At 44.7% G+C, this 15822-nt stretch overlaps 1 protein-coding gene across 1 annotated transcript in view; it reads left to right on the forward strand.

The window, feature by feature from the left end:
* Positions 1-15822, forward strand: part of trim62.1 (tripartite motif containing 62, tandem duplicate 1) — a 36305-nt gene that overhangs the window by 11430 nt on the left and 9053 nt on the right. Inside the window, exon 10 of the mRNA XM_079747442.1 lies at positions 243-800. Within this exon, the coding sequence (XP_079603568.1) occupies positions 393-800 (408 nt within the window). The 5' untranslated portion in view covers positions 243-392. The remainder of the gene's footprint in view (positions 1-242; positions 801-15822) is intronic.

Genomic DNA, 15822 nt, shown 5'->3' on the forward strand with positions numbered 1-15822 from the left:
ATACTTGTGGAGTAAAAATGAAAGACATAAAAGCAAAATAAATAAATAAAATTGTATAAAACCGCCAATGTTAAATAAAACGACATGTAGGTTAAAACAACGCTAGATTATGTATTCTACTTTGTTAATATCAACCACATGAATTTGCAACAGCTAGGACTTCCTTAAATGTCTTCCTCATATGCAATGACCTGCAATTTAAGGGATAGATCAGCTTACAGACATTTTGTTTATATTCCCAGCAGAGCTATTAAAAAGGAGAAACCCCCTGATTCTCCAGAAGTCCAGCAGTCGACCAAGACCAAACTTAAAGAGCTGCATAAGAAGCCAAGGCTATCCTGCACCCGGTAGAGCTGTCTGTTTTAGATGCGACCCCCTTTCTGCGTTTGCTAATGGCTTGCTGTCTGAAGGACGAGCTGCTCTGTTCCATCTGCCTGAGCATTTACCAGGACCCGGTCAGCTTCGGCTGTGAGCACTACTTCTGTCGGAAGTGCATCACAGAGCACTGGATCAGACAGGAGCCCCACGGAGCGCGGGACTGTCCGGAGTGCCGGCGCTCCTTCCCTGACCCGCTGCTGTCGCCCAGCCTCAAGCTGTCCAACATCGTGGAGCGCTACTCGGCCTTCCCGCTGGACGCCATCCTCAACGCCCAGAGGAACTCATACCCCTGCAAGGACCATGAGAAGGTCAAGCTCTTCTGCCTCAGCGACAAGAGCCTGGTGTGCTTCTTCTGCGACGAGCCAGCGCTGCACGAGCAACACCAGGTGACCACCATCGACGAGGCCTTTGAGGAGATACAGGTCAGTGTGGGGACTTGTTTTTGTGTTATTTTCCTTTTTCTTTTGTTTTATCACCTTAAAAACCTTTTCACCTATTCGGGAAGAGAATCCGCAGGGACCTCACACTACGATATTATAAATATGTTTTAGTTCCTGTGTCATTTGTATTCAATCCTGTATATTTTGTGTGGTTTAATGTTGTGGTTTAGTTTAGGTCCTCCATTGCATTTTTTATTAATGTGGCGAAAGGGAACAGTGCTTTTTGACTGGGCTTAATTAATGTTATGCTGACAGGTCGAGTAACACCCCTGTTTCCAAGTATTGGTTTACTCGCATTAACATAGGTGCATCATTGATGAGCCATTTACCTTGATAACAGCTCCAACAACATATTTCTTTGAAGGATGTTGGCTATCAAATTTCAGGTCATGTCTTTACAAGAAATGGTAACCCAATTGTGGGAGTAGATTTAAAATTATTTGCTTCAAAAACAAAACTCCCATCGATACCTGTACGATTAATCATCATTCCGATGATTAATCCCATGGCGTTAATTCCGATGATTAATCCCATGGTGTGCCCATGGCATTTACATTACATAACATTCTATTTATATATCTGATGGTTTTGCGACAGTGACAGCATACATTTTCAGAATCATTTTGAGTACATGAAATCAGCAAAGCCAATGCTATTAGCTGCAGCTATTAGGAAGTGCCACAATATAGAAACAGGAGACCGAATTGTATTTCTTTATTTATTTTTCATGGGACAAGATGCATCCTGAATAGATGAGTTTTCAGCCTGCGGCGGAAGACAGGTTGGGTGTCCGCTGCCCTGATGTCATTGGGGAGGTCGTTCCACCATTGTCGAGCCAGGACAGCAAACAATATATGGCGGGAGGAGTAAGCCATTTGGCACTCCTGCAGCATAGTAAACAGCTTCCCGTAATGTGGGAGAATTCGCGAAGGTTGTAGACCAGCCGGGAATTCCCCATTCTGGATGAGCAGCAGGGGACGAATGGCACATGCAGGCCTACCAGCGGGAAATTCTAGGTGCGAGATGACAAGTGCCAGGAACAAAACCTGGGTTGCCTTCTGGGTGAGTGGAATAGACGTATCCTCCTGATGTTGTACAGCCTGAATCTGTAGGAGCGGCTGGTCGCAGCAATTTTGGCAGCGAAGTGCAGCTGGTCATCCAGGGTGAAACCAAGATTCCCTTACTTCTTAGTCGCAGGAGCGACAGAGTGGTCGATATTGATGGTCTTGGAAGGGAGATGCCTTCTCTGGAATGAGGAGCAGCTATGTTTTGTCGTGGTTGAGCATCAGATGGTGTATCGAAATCCACTGGGAGATGTCGAAATCCACTGGGAGATGTCGGCCAGACGCTTAGAGATTCATGCTTCTACCTGGGCTTCAGACCGGGAAAAAGGACAGAGTGGGTCATCTGAATAGCTGTAGTAGTAATGGTCATGTGGTTGAATGACAGAACCCAGTGACCAGGATTACAGACAGAAGGGTATGGGACCCAGTACAACCCTGAGGGACCCCAGAAGAGAGACTAGAAGTATGATAAAAAGGCAGATATGTTGGCTACCATTCAGTAACTTTTATTTTTTATCTTTTTCTCAGAATATTTCAGAGCTTGAATTGATGTATTCGGGCCGGCCTTGTTTTCAATTGTATTGCGCAAAAAAGTCACATTTTCTTTCAACTGATCGCCAACTAAGATACTCTGCAGCTGTATCATGGCCAACCTTGTAAGGGTGTTTTAGCAAATAATAAAACCTGGTCCACTGCTCCAATGGAGGACGGCAGGGCAGAGGTTTGGATAAGAAACAGACCAACATGTTTATGGTTAAAAGCGCTTTGAACATTTTGGCGTGTTGCTCGACTCCCCAAACCAAAGTCGGGAAAGGAATGGGCTTACATTGTAATCTGCAGCTCCTAAAAAATGCACAGAAGATGTCTATTATGACAGAACACAATACCGTATTAGTGCCATGTTTTTGTGCAAATATTTTTTTGGTCAGTAAAGAGGGCGGCAGACTGCATTTGTGCGAACATATTTGCTTACAATTCTGACTGCATGTTGGAAACCCGAGAAAAGGTCAATACTGTTAAGTCTTTGTGAAACACAATTAGGTCTGTCGCTGTATTTTTGGACGGAACAGCGATATGCTGCTTGGGAGTGATTTTCAAGGCAGCGATTTGGCATTATCTGGTGCGGCGGGAGGCTTCTGCAGTAAAGCCAGGCAGCGGGAGTTCATCTGCAAACAGTCATGTCCCCCTCCCCCCCCCGCCCCCCAGTGATGAGCTTGGCACACGAGCACTTCAAGTATTCCAAGGGCTTTTCAATGCAACTTCTTATCCAGCCCAATGGAAGACTAAATTGGCGATAAAAACGCTGTTCTAAATGACTTGTGACACTGTTAGCAGCTGTTGAAGTAGGAGCACAGTGAAACGAGTTGACAGAGGTGTTCCCGTTGTCTCCGTAGAGAAGGTGTTTGATTTATTTATACATTTTTTACAAAAGGTTGAAGAAAGAGAGGGATGGGATGAGTTGGGATCACTCATGAACTTAACTCTTAATACTACATATTTTCTAGACTTTTGTTTTTGATCTACTTCACTAATGGAGCCTACGATACACTCAAGGCAGGTTCTGTTGCTTGGCTGGGACCCTCCCTCCCCCTAAACACTTGACCGGACTTCCTAGTGGGGAGCCGGGCTCGTCGTTATCTTCATGTTGTCATTCTCATATTGCCTTAAAAAAGCTCAATATATGCAGGCGGAAATCACACGATGTTGGCAATGTTTTTCATCATCCCTCATGTTGGGTGTTTTCTATGTCAAAAAGACTTACCGACCAACAATCAAATCTAAGAAACTATGGAGATAATTAATGTTTTTCCTCTATTCTGGTTTAGAAGGTAGTGCTCTGTTTTTTCTACGTGTACCTTTTATTTTTTTCTGAGGAGAAAACGTTTTGTTGTTGTTTACACATGTAAACCATCTAAGCAGAGACTGATGCATGTGGTTTATAATAAACCTTAAGACTTTCCACATTAACACCATCACCCACACCACTGTGCCACTTATTCTTCGCACCATCCACCATGGCTACAGAATGTATATATATTATATAGAATATCACTAGTTATGCTGATGTTGAGGATACATATACATATGCATACACGTATCCACAATATCAACAGGCACCATATTCACCCTGGTTTGGCTTATTGTTTTGGATTACAATGCAGATGCGTGCAACAGTGCATGCCAATAGAATAGTGTATCGCTGCTATCTATTTAGAAGCACGGTCCAAGCATTACAACTTGATATTCGTGCATGCTGAAGATTACATTTGCACAGCCAGTGTTCTGTATTCCCCTAGCACGGCTGGTGCTCGGTGCTGCTGCCCTGAGCCCAGCTGTGGCGCGGCGACTCGGCCTTAAGTGTGTGTTGACATTGCATTTGTCGGGACGGCGGCTGATGAATCCAGGCTTTGGCTTTCACTCTGGCAGGGTGTAATCTTCTTAGCCTGGCATGCTACTCCCCTGACCTCTGACCCCTGTGGGTATCGCCTTGCCCCCCCGCCCCCTGATTCTGTCATCTGTTTGCTCCCAAGGGAGCATCTGAGGCCAGAACTGATGCGTCAACCCCGCCCCCCCTCCAGATTTAGTGCATGTTGACACAACTGCGTCTGCACTACAGGGACTTTCTCACTGTAGAGGATTTAAATGTGGTTCAAGTAAGCTTTTGTTTGTGGCTCTTCCATTTGCTCAAGGAGAGAGATTTTGAAATATTAGGTTTTGACATGTGTGTGACAAGTTAAACCCAGACACCTCAAGAATCCACCTTCAGATCATTTGTACTTCAGTTCAGTTGTGAGTGTTATTTTGTTGTACTACAAACAAGGTCTATTTTTGGAATCCCAAATGACTAAATGTAATCATGAGGACTTGATTGTCGTGGTTATGAGTGTTTTACAGAGGGCTTGGAGATGGCATTTTCAGCATTTCCATTTCCCTTGGAAACCTCTGTTCCTGTTTGCCATGTCATTAACGGCTAATAAGAAGACCCAGAAGGAGTTCCAGTCCCTCGTTATCCGAACGTATACGGTCGTACTCCACAGTATGATTGCAATAACACTATTTCTGATGTTCAGGCATTGTTGACCCATGTGAATTACACTTATTGTGTAATTCATAATTAGTATGTCAATTACAATTAAATAAAAAGGTTTTAAAATTGTATTTTACAGCCCAATTCCTAGTTTGGTTTAGTGGAGTAAAATACCGGTTAGGATTGTTTGCAGCAGATGGCTGCACTGCGCTGTTGGTTGAACTCCATACTCTGTAAGGCTGTTGATGGTGGAGGTCAATCTGAGGGAGCAGCTGTGACTATACTCATGATAAAGGAATGCCTTCATACCGCGAGCGGGAGTTGACGAGGAGCGCGCAACGAACATTGAGACTTTTTGTGGTATTGAGCTATTTGATGATCTCGCAAGTTCACATTCTGTTTCTCTGTGCAGATCAGTCTGGCCTTGAGCCAGTTGACAACCTCTCCCAAAAATGTGGAAATTATATTACAATCAGCAAAATGGAGAGGGAGTTTCAGTCCATAACGAAGCATGGTGTGCAGCAGTGTGCTGAAAAACAACAACAACAATGGCGGTGCCAAAGGAAGGGTAGAGAATGACAGCAATCCCAACTTTTATATGAAATAGAATAGACTGGATAACGAGATTAACATTTGTCAGAGCAGATGTTTTTGCCTTGCTTCAAACCAGATTTGACAGCAACATCGGAACAAGAGTGTCACTCAGTTATTCTAAGTCTGACTTGACTGGAGTTTTGTGAACTGCCTAAGACCTCGCCCATATTCGAAATTCAATTTGCAGCCCAGCCAAGGTCAGACCGATGTTCACGCCAAATGCACGCTTGAATATCTGGATGGTCACACGAGACTAAAGGGTAGCAGTCTTTCTGTGAGCAGGCTGTGGTTCGCTCTCGGTCAGAGCTCCACCCACAGTTTCCTGCTGGTCTGTCCTCAGCACACTGGGACCTTGCTGCCACTCAATGGACAACTTCAAGGGCAGCTAGGGATGCTTTCTCTTCCGTGGTGTGGGCCCTGGTCACCATCCCCCCAGCCGCTCCATTCCTCTCCACTTTGCACTCTTGGCCTGTCTATTCTTTTATTTTAATCTCCTTCTAATTCATAAGGTATGTGCATCGTTGCCGTGTGCGCCGACTACCAAATGAGTAATTCCATCTCGCCGGTCAGCCAACGTGGCGAGGCAGAAAGTGCATGCATAAACAGAGCTGTGGGGAAATGCAGGAGTGTCATGTTCTATTAAAAGAGAGTTCATCCATTTTCTACCCTCATCTGGGAAGATGCAGTGGTGGTGGTGGTGGTGGTGGTGGTGGTGTTGGTGGCGCTGCTATCTCCTGGGGCGTTCCAGACAGGAAGGTACTGCTAAAAGTCCCTTGTGCCATCCTCCCCTCTCCTCCCCTTGTTTGTGGACACATCACAACACAGAAAACAACCAATAGTCCCCCGTGCTGTTGCAATTCTACGTTATTTTGTGCTCCATAGAAAGAGGTTGATGACCTCCGGTTGTTAATGTTTGGTGAATCATATTCCTAAGTACTGTGGTGCAATGCAACCGGTTTTTATCGTCCTTTTTTATTCTGCATTGACTACTCGGTTGCATGACTCTTTTATTTGATCTGCCTGTTTTTCTCCATTACTTCAGCGAACCAATTATTTTCCATCTCTCTCCGTTCTTGTTCTATTGTGTGTGCGAAGATCAATATGCCAACCAGGCGACGCCATTGAACACCGTTGAACGCTCGCAAGATCTGTAAACCGTGCGATGACTCATCCCCCTTTTAGAGCGCATTGTACCCTTTTTAATGACATCAATGGAGCCGTTTCAAGCTGTTACACCTGTTGGGTTGCCATGTTTGCTAAAGAGAACTGGTCTAGGCAAGCCAGGGAGGCGGAGATGAGGGCTTTCTAGGTCATCGTGATCGTAAGCGAAAATTGGAAGTAGGGCTGCAGCTCATGATGGCTTTTCTTGTGTACTTTTATTCAGCCTGTTACTGGTGACTGCCCTTAAGTGGAACCTGCACTAGTAGTAATGTAAACAGACCTCTGATCTTGGTTTCCATAAAGACGACATACCAACTGGTATTCCAAATGTGAATAAATAACTCTTTGATCGCAGATTGACATTGGAGATGTCATCTACAAAGTCTAACCTTACTTTCCAAAAATATACCTATTAATACATGAGTACCTTACATGATTAATTGCAAATAACTGATTTTCATTTTGCCCTGGCAGGGACATGGCTCTGGCTTCCCTCTTGTTAGATAACTCTGCCCCTAGTACATTGCCAACTGGTTGGATATGACATACCATTCAAGTTCTGTTAGGATCATCGACAAAAGATTAAAAAATATATATATAATGTATTACAGGATGGTAATTCACAGAGAATATTAGCAATTTAAGTCAATTTGTCATTCCACCTTTTTTATTTGTGGTTCACATTTTCATTGCCTTGTAGTTTTCCGTGGCTGCCTGTTCTGTCATGCAGGTTAGATGCTAATCATTCTGATTGGCTCTGCCTAGCCGGTCCATTGGTCTTGCTACTCCGTCTACAACTGTCTTCCCTGATTAGCTGGGGGTATTAGACCAGATTAAAGAGCATTGTTCCACGGTCCAGGGAGAGGGGCCAGTTCCGGCCCATATAATCACTTGTAATTCCCTGTTTCCATGATTCGCTGCAGATGAATTAATTAGACGTGCTGCTGATAAGAGTCTTCTTTTAGCGCTTCCCATCAGCGGGACTCAGATCACACCCTTCAAGCAGCCTGGTCAACGGCAGCAAGAGGAGACGCAAGGAATTTTGAAGAATGTGTGTTTTTTTTGGTTTTACTGCCTTTCTATGCCTCCAAGTGTCTTCATGTTGGGTTGTCCTGCACAACCATTTCTGTGTGGACTACAACCAGACATCACCTGCATAGGATTACTATTAGATAATGCACAGCCAGTAGATTATGTTTAAACTTAAGTTGTTATTATTATAATCTTATATTTAATTAGGTATCCCATGTGCTAAAAATGAAACCCAATCAAAAGGACCTAATTACATTAACGCAGGTAAAAAGTTATAATATTGATGATGATTAGAAAAGACATGACAAAAATCTGGCAATGCATTTACATGCTTTTCTCAATGCAATCTTATTGGTGTGTTCTCTAGTTTAAGCTCAAGACCTGAAGATCATTGGATCCAAAAACATCAGTAAAAATAACATCTTGGTCGAAGAAAGGCACATGGCTGTGCAGTCATTTAATCATTTGAACTTGTATTGTGTAATGTTCCTGAGCAGGGTAAACACGATGATATACTAGGTCCAAATTCACAAACCAATACTATTTGTTCATAAGAACCAGGTTTAAACAGTTGAAGCACTTCAGTGTCTCATGGGATATCGTGGCCGTTTCATCTGGCTATCGTCGTGTTGGAGTGGAACCATGCGTTCTCAGGGAATTGTCACCTTCCAGCTCTGCTCCTTTGTTTATATTTTGCTAGCTTTTTTTGGCTTGGTTGCCGGCACAGCCCTAGATGTATAATTTAATAGAAATGCGTGGATGACTGAGCAAGAATCGGCAATGACTATTGTCGGTCTGTAATAATATGTTTGTGTACCATATGAGGGGAAATCTTACAACCCAAATATTTAATTTAGCATTCTCTCTCACTCAAGGGATTGAGATAAAAGTTGATGCAGACATTTTATTTGGCCGGCTAGTGAGGCTGAATACCTGCCAAGTGTTCATAGAGACGCACGCACCCACACCGGAGCATGTCCTATTGATTTTTCAGTGTGCCAAACGTAAAAGGTTGACAGAGAGAGCTATTCGACTCCCAATTGATCCTCGGGGGACATGTCCTCTATGAGGTGGTGGGTATGAATCATGAATCATCAGTCATGTTTTCTTTTTTTCCGATAAACAACTTGTTGACTTTCCAAGGATTGCATAATCCTAAGGGGCGTTCTTCAATAAAGATGACATGACCAGGTTTTGGGCTTATGTGATCCTCTCCCTACAGTCTAGCAGATCTGAGACATGTTTGGAGTGTGTTAGCTGAAATAACAAACCTTCATGTGTGCTATTTCAACAAGCCGTGTTGTGATGGTGTGCAGGCTAAATTCAGAGGTTTAAGGTTTGGCTGGAAGGTTAACCTGAATTATCTCCTTCTCTACATATAGCCTTGAGCTGTGGACCACTTTATTTAGTGATTACAAAAGTGATGCACTGAGAGCTGCTGTGTACAAACCTAATATGTAATACAAGATGAACAAATTCCAGCCCTACCTCACCCCTAAATTCCTCTTTTATCAGCTGCCTGTAGGGATGATGCACGTCCCCCCCCCCCCCCTCGTGTTTCAGGCCTAGCAACAGACCCCCTTATGATTAATGGCGTCTTGGAGACTTGTTCGTAGGTCTGGATACTGCTGGTGAAACCTCCCTCGCTTTTGGCTCCACATGGAAGGAGTGGCTGTGAAAGCTATAAGAGATTCAGTAAGCGGCTGCCTTCCTCTGTGCCCATGCAACAAGTCCCCCCTGCTTGCCTCATTTTCATTAAGCCCCTCACATGGGCTCATACCAATGCCACGTCTCGTGGCTTGTTCTTCCCTAATTATTAAATGTACCGCGGGACCTGAGAGACCCGGCTGTCATTTTAAATCCTCGTGGCTCTCCGTGGGTCCCACGTCCCCTGACCTCGGCTGACTTTGCTGTGCTAATGGTCCAACAACCCCCTGCTGCTATACCACATCCGTTAGTGCATGTTCTCATTGTTTTTGCAGTACACGCATGTGTGCCCCTCGGAGCATTATAGAACAGCAGAACGGAGTGGAAGCGCTCCACGGTGCAGGTTCTTGCGAGGACACCACCGCCTCCCTCCCTGTCCTTCGCTGTTCTAGAGCGCGGAGCGGGACGTCGGTAACATTCGTCATTTACGTGACATGGCCTACATTTCATGGGCCGTGGCTGGCCGGTGGCAGTGAGGCGGTGGTTCCTTTCAGTGGGGCTTATACAGTGCCTTGATGTCTGCTGGTAATATCCACGTGCTCCCGGGCCGCACTTCATTATAAGCTCCAACAGCTGTCGTCGCTTTCAATGTCGTTTTATTGATAATAATTAATTACCATGCACCACCTGGGGCTGCACCTTGGTCCCGCCAAATGAAATATATTTGTGCTTCCCCTTTTTTTTTTTTTTTGGATTTGCCATTGGTTTATTCATCGGTCGTATACATGCTCCATGTTCCTGTTCCACATTATCTGGAAAGCAATCTGGCTTAATCAATGATAATCCCTTGTGCTTTCAGTGTGTCGTTTGGGCTCTTCAGCTTCTTTGGTTCTACCTGATCCAGCTGCCTTGTCAGCTACAAGAATGGAATGACAAAAATCTCCAACTTGGTCGAAAGAGATCATTTGGGAGCGTTTGTAACCTTGTAGTTCTACCATCGCCTGTCAACAGAAATGTCTGTAGACCTGGGGCAGTGATTCTCTGCCTATCGAATGTACAATGAGGGGGCTTCCAATAGAGCTTGCTTTGGATAGTTCTTCCGATTCAGCTGTACTGATATTTAATGAGGACATAGTCAATGTCATCAAAATATATTTATATTTTTGAGAACACCTAAAAAGTAAAGGGGTACAACTTTAGACTGGGTACTTTACCATATGAAATGTATGCAAAGTGCTATTACCATGCTGCGGTTCAACTGTACCCTAGCATATAGGCCTTGGTTAGTTAGGCACAAGAGTCTAGCGGTTGTATCGTTAGTGTTGATTAACATTAGCCGACTGTCAGACAGTTGCTTCTTCTGCTGCTTCTTGTGCAGGCAACTGACTGCTGTATAGTTTTAGGAAGCATGCGGTTTCCAGAAGAACCGTGCCTCATTTATGACCCAATATTCTGTATTTTTACACTTTTTTCTTTTAGTTTCTGGGTCACAGATATTGCACGTTTAACTTATTTTAACCCATTTTCTGGGGTATCAATATGCATTTGAAGATATGCTGATGATTTGCATGTTCCTTACATCGGGCGGCGGGTTTGTTGTCTATGAGTTCCCTTCACTTCCATTACAGCGGTTAGAATGAATCAATTACTTTGTTTTGAAGATCGTAATGACGGGCCTGCTAGCTTCACTGATTCATACCATGCATGTAGTGAACATATATCTACGTCAAGAGACTATGTCGTCTGTGATTTTTGTCAGCGTAAATATATTCCGTCGCATCCCCATTCATTCTGAGTAGCTATCTTTAATGCAGTAGATTTGCTAGGAAGTCCCATATAAATGCTTTCACTTTTTTAAGTCGTGGTAATATCAAGTTGAGCACTAAATCATAATGGCTTGTTTCCTGTTAGAGGATCAACCCTGGTTAATATTTACTGAGGCGGGGGGACAAAAGTAATAAATCAGCTCTGCGGAGTTGCATGAGTGGGGATTAATAATTAAACATGGATATTACCAACCTTGGAGTTAGTCCGTGATCGCTAGAGTTCTTGTAGAAACTGACATATTTTAGAAAGCAGCTGTACTCTTCTGTTCTCTTCCCTAAAGGAACGGAGGCCTACCCACAGAGAGGGCTGTGGCCTTGGTTGGGCCCGGCTGGCTGCTTCGGGCTCTGCTCTCTGTGGGCTGGTCCGATGGCAGCTGCAGCAGCATCAGCATCCTTCTACCCAGAGCTCTGTGCTGATGCTGGGGCAATAGGCCCTGAGCTGCTCTGGGCTGGGAGGTACAGCTCCGGCGCTGCTCCAAGGGTCCTCTCCATGAGCGCACAGCGCTCCACTGCCTGTACCGGCACATTTCCCTGTGTAAACTCATTTTGTTTTCATGTTTGCCTTGGTCCCCATGAGGGGGTGATTGCCTCAGGTCCAGAACCATTGAATGAAGCCCCCATCCCCCCCCCCCCCCCCAACCCCTCATTCGGCCAAAGGCTTACCTATACACAGTGCCCCCCATGCTCCCTATAAAATGCACATGAAAATGTGTTATTAGAAGCAAATTTGTTTTCTATCATTTGACTTTCATCCATTCAAATGAGGACATGTGCATGATGTTAACAACTATTTTGGAAAATAATGTCAATGTTAAGCTTAAACTCCCAACGGTGGCTGGCATTTTAGATTCCAGTCCAGTAAGACACAGTTTGCTTCACTGTAAAAGCAAGCCAGCCGGTAAGGACAATAACCAAGGTACAATAACTAATACAGCTATGAAACATTTATTCCGTCCCGTGCATGGCTTCACACAAACCCTTCCACAATTTAAGAATGTTACTGAGCCTGATTATTCTTCTTGGTTCATTCACTCTGGGTAGTGATGGTCTGGTGTCAGCTCAGTCGGCATTAAATGTTAAAGAAAATAAATCTTGCCCCTCGAATTGCCATGACCATGCACGGGATGGATTTCAGCTGCGTGTGTGTGTGTGTTAGAGTGTGTGTGTGCGTGTGTGTGTGTGTGTGTGTGTCTGTGTACATTGGCTTAGTCTTATTAGAAAACAAGCCACTGTGTATGGAGATTTCAGTGGGAGATTAGAGTCTGTCAGCACATAGACTTTAATCTCTAGTTTTCTCTGCCTGCTGTTTGTATTGCATTCTCTGCCTGTTTGGGAACTTATGCTCCATGCCGGGTTAGCTCCAATCCACTGAAATAAGGAAATCGGAGCACGATCTCAATGTATCTTCACTAATAACGCTAAATTAATTGAATACTTTGTCTATGCAACTTTTAAGTATATACATATACATACATACTCTTGTCTTGTTATCCTATTAGCTTGAGTTGTTCACTCTCTATCTGCCATCGGGAAAGACCGACAAATCCACATTCTATACTCATGAGTGTCACTGATTTTTTGTGTGTGTGTGTGTGTGTGTGTGTGTGTGTGTGTGTGTGTGTGTGTGTGTGTGTGTGTGTGTGTGTGTGTGTGTGTGTGTGTGTGTGTGTGTGGGGGGTCCTGGACTTGCGGTAGGCCTTTGTCATCCCAGTGGTGAGTCCTGTCACCGGGTAAGTGGGTGGTGTGAGTTCGGGCGACTGAATGACAATAAGGCAATAAAGCGAGTTTAGCGGAGGCGGCTCTGCAGCTGGCTCCCAGCCCACCATCACCTCCCAGTCTACGGCACCTGACACTATCACGCTCTGGGCCTATGGAAGGTCAGGCTTTACTGTGCTTGTGAAAGGCGCATACAGTGTGTTGAGTGAGTTAAGGCTCCTGCCGACAGGTTGGGTAACCCTGTGATAAGCAAGTGAATTCTGTGGTGGGTTTGCATTATTTATTTATTTTTACTCAGGGGAATATTTCCAATTCTACACACACAGGAGGTTACCTATTCAGAAAACCTTGAGCGTGGCCTTTGACGAGAGTTTTTCTAGAGGTGGGTGTGTGGGAGAGATTTGAGGCTTTTCATTTCTCAGGCAGCATGTTGTGTGCTTCTCGTCTATATCAGGGCTGGCAGTTTGCAGCCAATATCCCTCCTTTACCTCCTCTATGAGCTGCTGAATTTAATAAAGCTCGCAGCTGTGAGGAATGTTGGTGGAATTTTAAGCCGTGAATGAATATTTGAAGAAAATCAAGGATTTTCTTTTTTGCAACGAGGTGTGTGTGTGTGTATGTGTGTGTGTGTGTGGATTGATGGAGTCTTGAGGTTTAGAATGCCACAGCTGTGTACCCTGCAGCGGGACGCTCTGCAGAAATGTCAGATCAGAACATGGTTCGTCGGATGAGACGGCGGGGCGGAGCACTCCACCTACATTCAAAGCCCCCTGATGAAGTGGGTTATGTCGAGGATAGACCGCCCCCTCCTTCATTGTAATGCCACATAATGAAGGTTGGTGGGCCCGTGATGCAGCTTTGCTATGGTTTATATTAAGTATTAGCAATGGCTCCCAGAGTCGCAATAAATTCATGAAAATGGCCCAATTATTCTTAAATATCACCCCATACTACACACTATATTTCCACTATGGTTAAATTGCTTGCACTAAGTATCCATGTAATTGTCATTTATATTGTCCTTTCCTCTGTGATTTAGAGAAGTATCTATACCTAATGTAGATTTGAAAGATGTTTCAAATTCAATGAATACTTATCTCTCTCCGACAAAAGATTACTAACTATTTGTCATCTTAACAAACCAACCCCCCCCCCCCCCCCCGCTGTAGTGAGAGTGAAACCAAAATCTGAGAAGGCTTTCCCGAGGACGATCTTATCGGAGATTGAATGCCGCAGAAGAGCAGCATGTGTTCTCTGCCAGTGTGCCAGGACATGTCTATCTTAAACCATGGGAGCATTCAATCACCTCGTGCAGACAGGAGCTGTGATCTGTGGCGAGTCTGCACATTCTCCTGCATTCTCCACACTGCACTCTCTCTCTGTCTCCCTGTATCCGTATGTCTTTCGGTCTGTCTCTGTCTCTCTCTGTCTCTGTCTCTCTCTGTCTTGGTCGCTGTCTCTGTAATATTAGCATGTAGAGTTATACTTCCCCACCCATCCGCTGGACCATTATTTTTCCTTGTGCTCTGTCCTTGAGAAACTAACAGGGCATTTTTTCACCACTGCCTCTACCACCTTTAGGTCCCATTTAAATTCTTCAGTTCAAATAGAATTTGATGGGGTGAGGGTTTGAGATGATTTTGGTGAATAAATTGATTTGGAGATAGGCCGTTTAACACTAGTTGTCTGTAAGGGTGTCCCTGGTCAATCCAGAAGGCTAGGCGGATAAGATATCGATGAACAAATTCTGTCTTGAAACTATAAAGGTAAAGGTGCCAACCTGTGTATCACATCCTCAATTCAAATGTCCCCTAGCTAAACGCTACATGCGAGACGCCAACTTCCGGAGCTCTGTCAGTCGCTCAGCGAGGCTACATGTCAACATTCAAGCCCTGGAATCAAATAGGTCAGGCTGAATTTAAAAGTTGTGTTCAGTGGCCCGTTTTCTTGCAGGGCCTGCATGGGCGCCGCTGTGCTGAGCCCGGACATCAGAAGGCACCTATAAGAGCCCGGGGGGGCACCTGGAGTGAGATTCTCTTGATGTGACAGCAGCTGCCCAAGCTACCTGGCGCAACCAGAGACTCGGTCTACCGATCTCTGCTGGATGACGACGCACTGTGTCTGACTCTGTTCTTTCCATGCCTCTCGTTAAAAATCTAAATTCAAATTTAACGTTTTGGGAACTTCCATGGTCACTTTCGTGTCTAACCACATCATGATAACCTACCACTACTCTTTGAATAATGTATAGGTCTACCTGCGTTTGTGTTTGATGGCTGTCATCCATTTTAAATGAGAAGTAAAGCCCTCATCCGGTGATTGAGCAGCTGCAGAGCCTGCTTGCCTTCAGATATCCAACATAAAATAAGATATGATATACTTTATTCGTCTCAGCAGAGAAATTTAGGAGAAATAAATAAAATAACATGCAGTTATTAGTCAGCTTGGAGGAAGAACCGTAATAAAGAGTGTGAAAACATAATGCAATTATTTGCATACGGAGCGGGATAAGTATAATCCCATCACTGCACTGCAGCAGCCATGCATTTGGAGGTACATGTTATCATCAGGTGTGGCTACTGCAACCCACCCAGAAAAGAAACAGATGTGCACAAGGTCTGTGGTTCTCTGTGGGACCCTGCCCTCTCCCCTGGGTACCTCAGCCTGTTTATATCAGGGTTGGGGACGCGACCGCTGGCCTGTTGGCTCCCAGCCTGTGTATCTCTAAATAGATCTCACCTTGATCAATAAGTCCATAGGAGCCTGTTAGCTGGAAGGTATCAGAGGAACCTCACTCTCCCGCGGCGTCGCAGTGACCCTGATCCCACGGAAGAGGGCAACCTTCAAGAGTACCTGGGGAGTCTGTTGATCTCCCTTTACGACATAAAATGATCTGCAGAGAAAGATGTCACCCACACCTGCATGCGTGTATGACC

The sequence above is a fragment of the Pollachius pollachius genome (genome assembly GCF_949987615.1).
Source record: "Pollachius pollachius genome assembly, chromosome: 12".
Taxonomy (NCBI): Eukaryota; Metazoa; Chordata; class Actinopteri; order Gadiformes; family Gadidae; genus Pollachius; species Pollachius pollachius.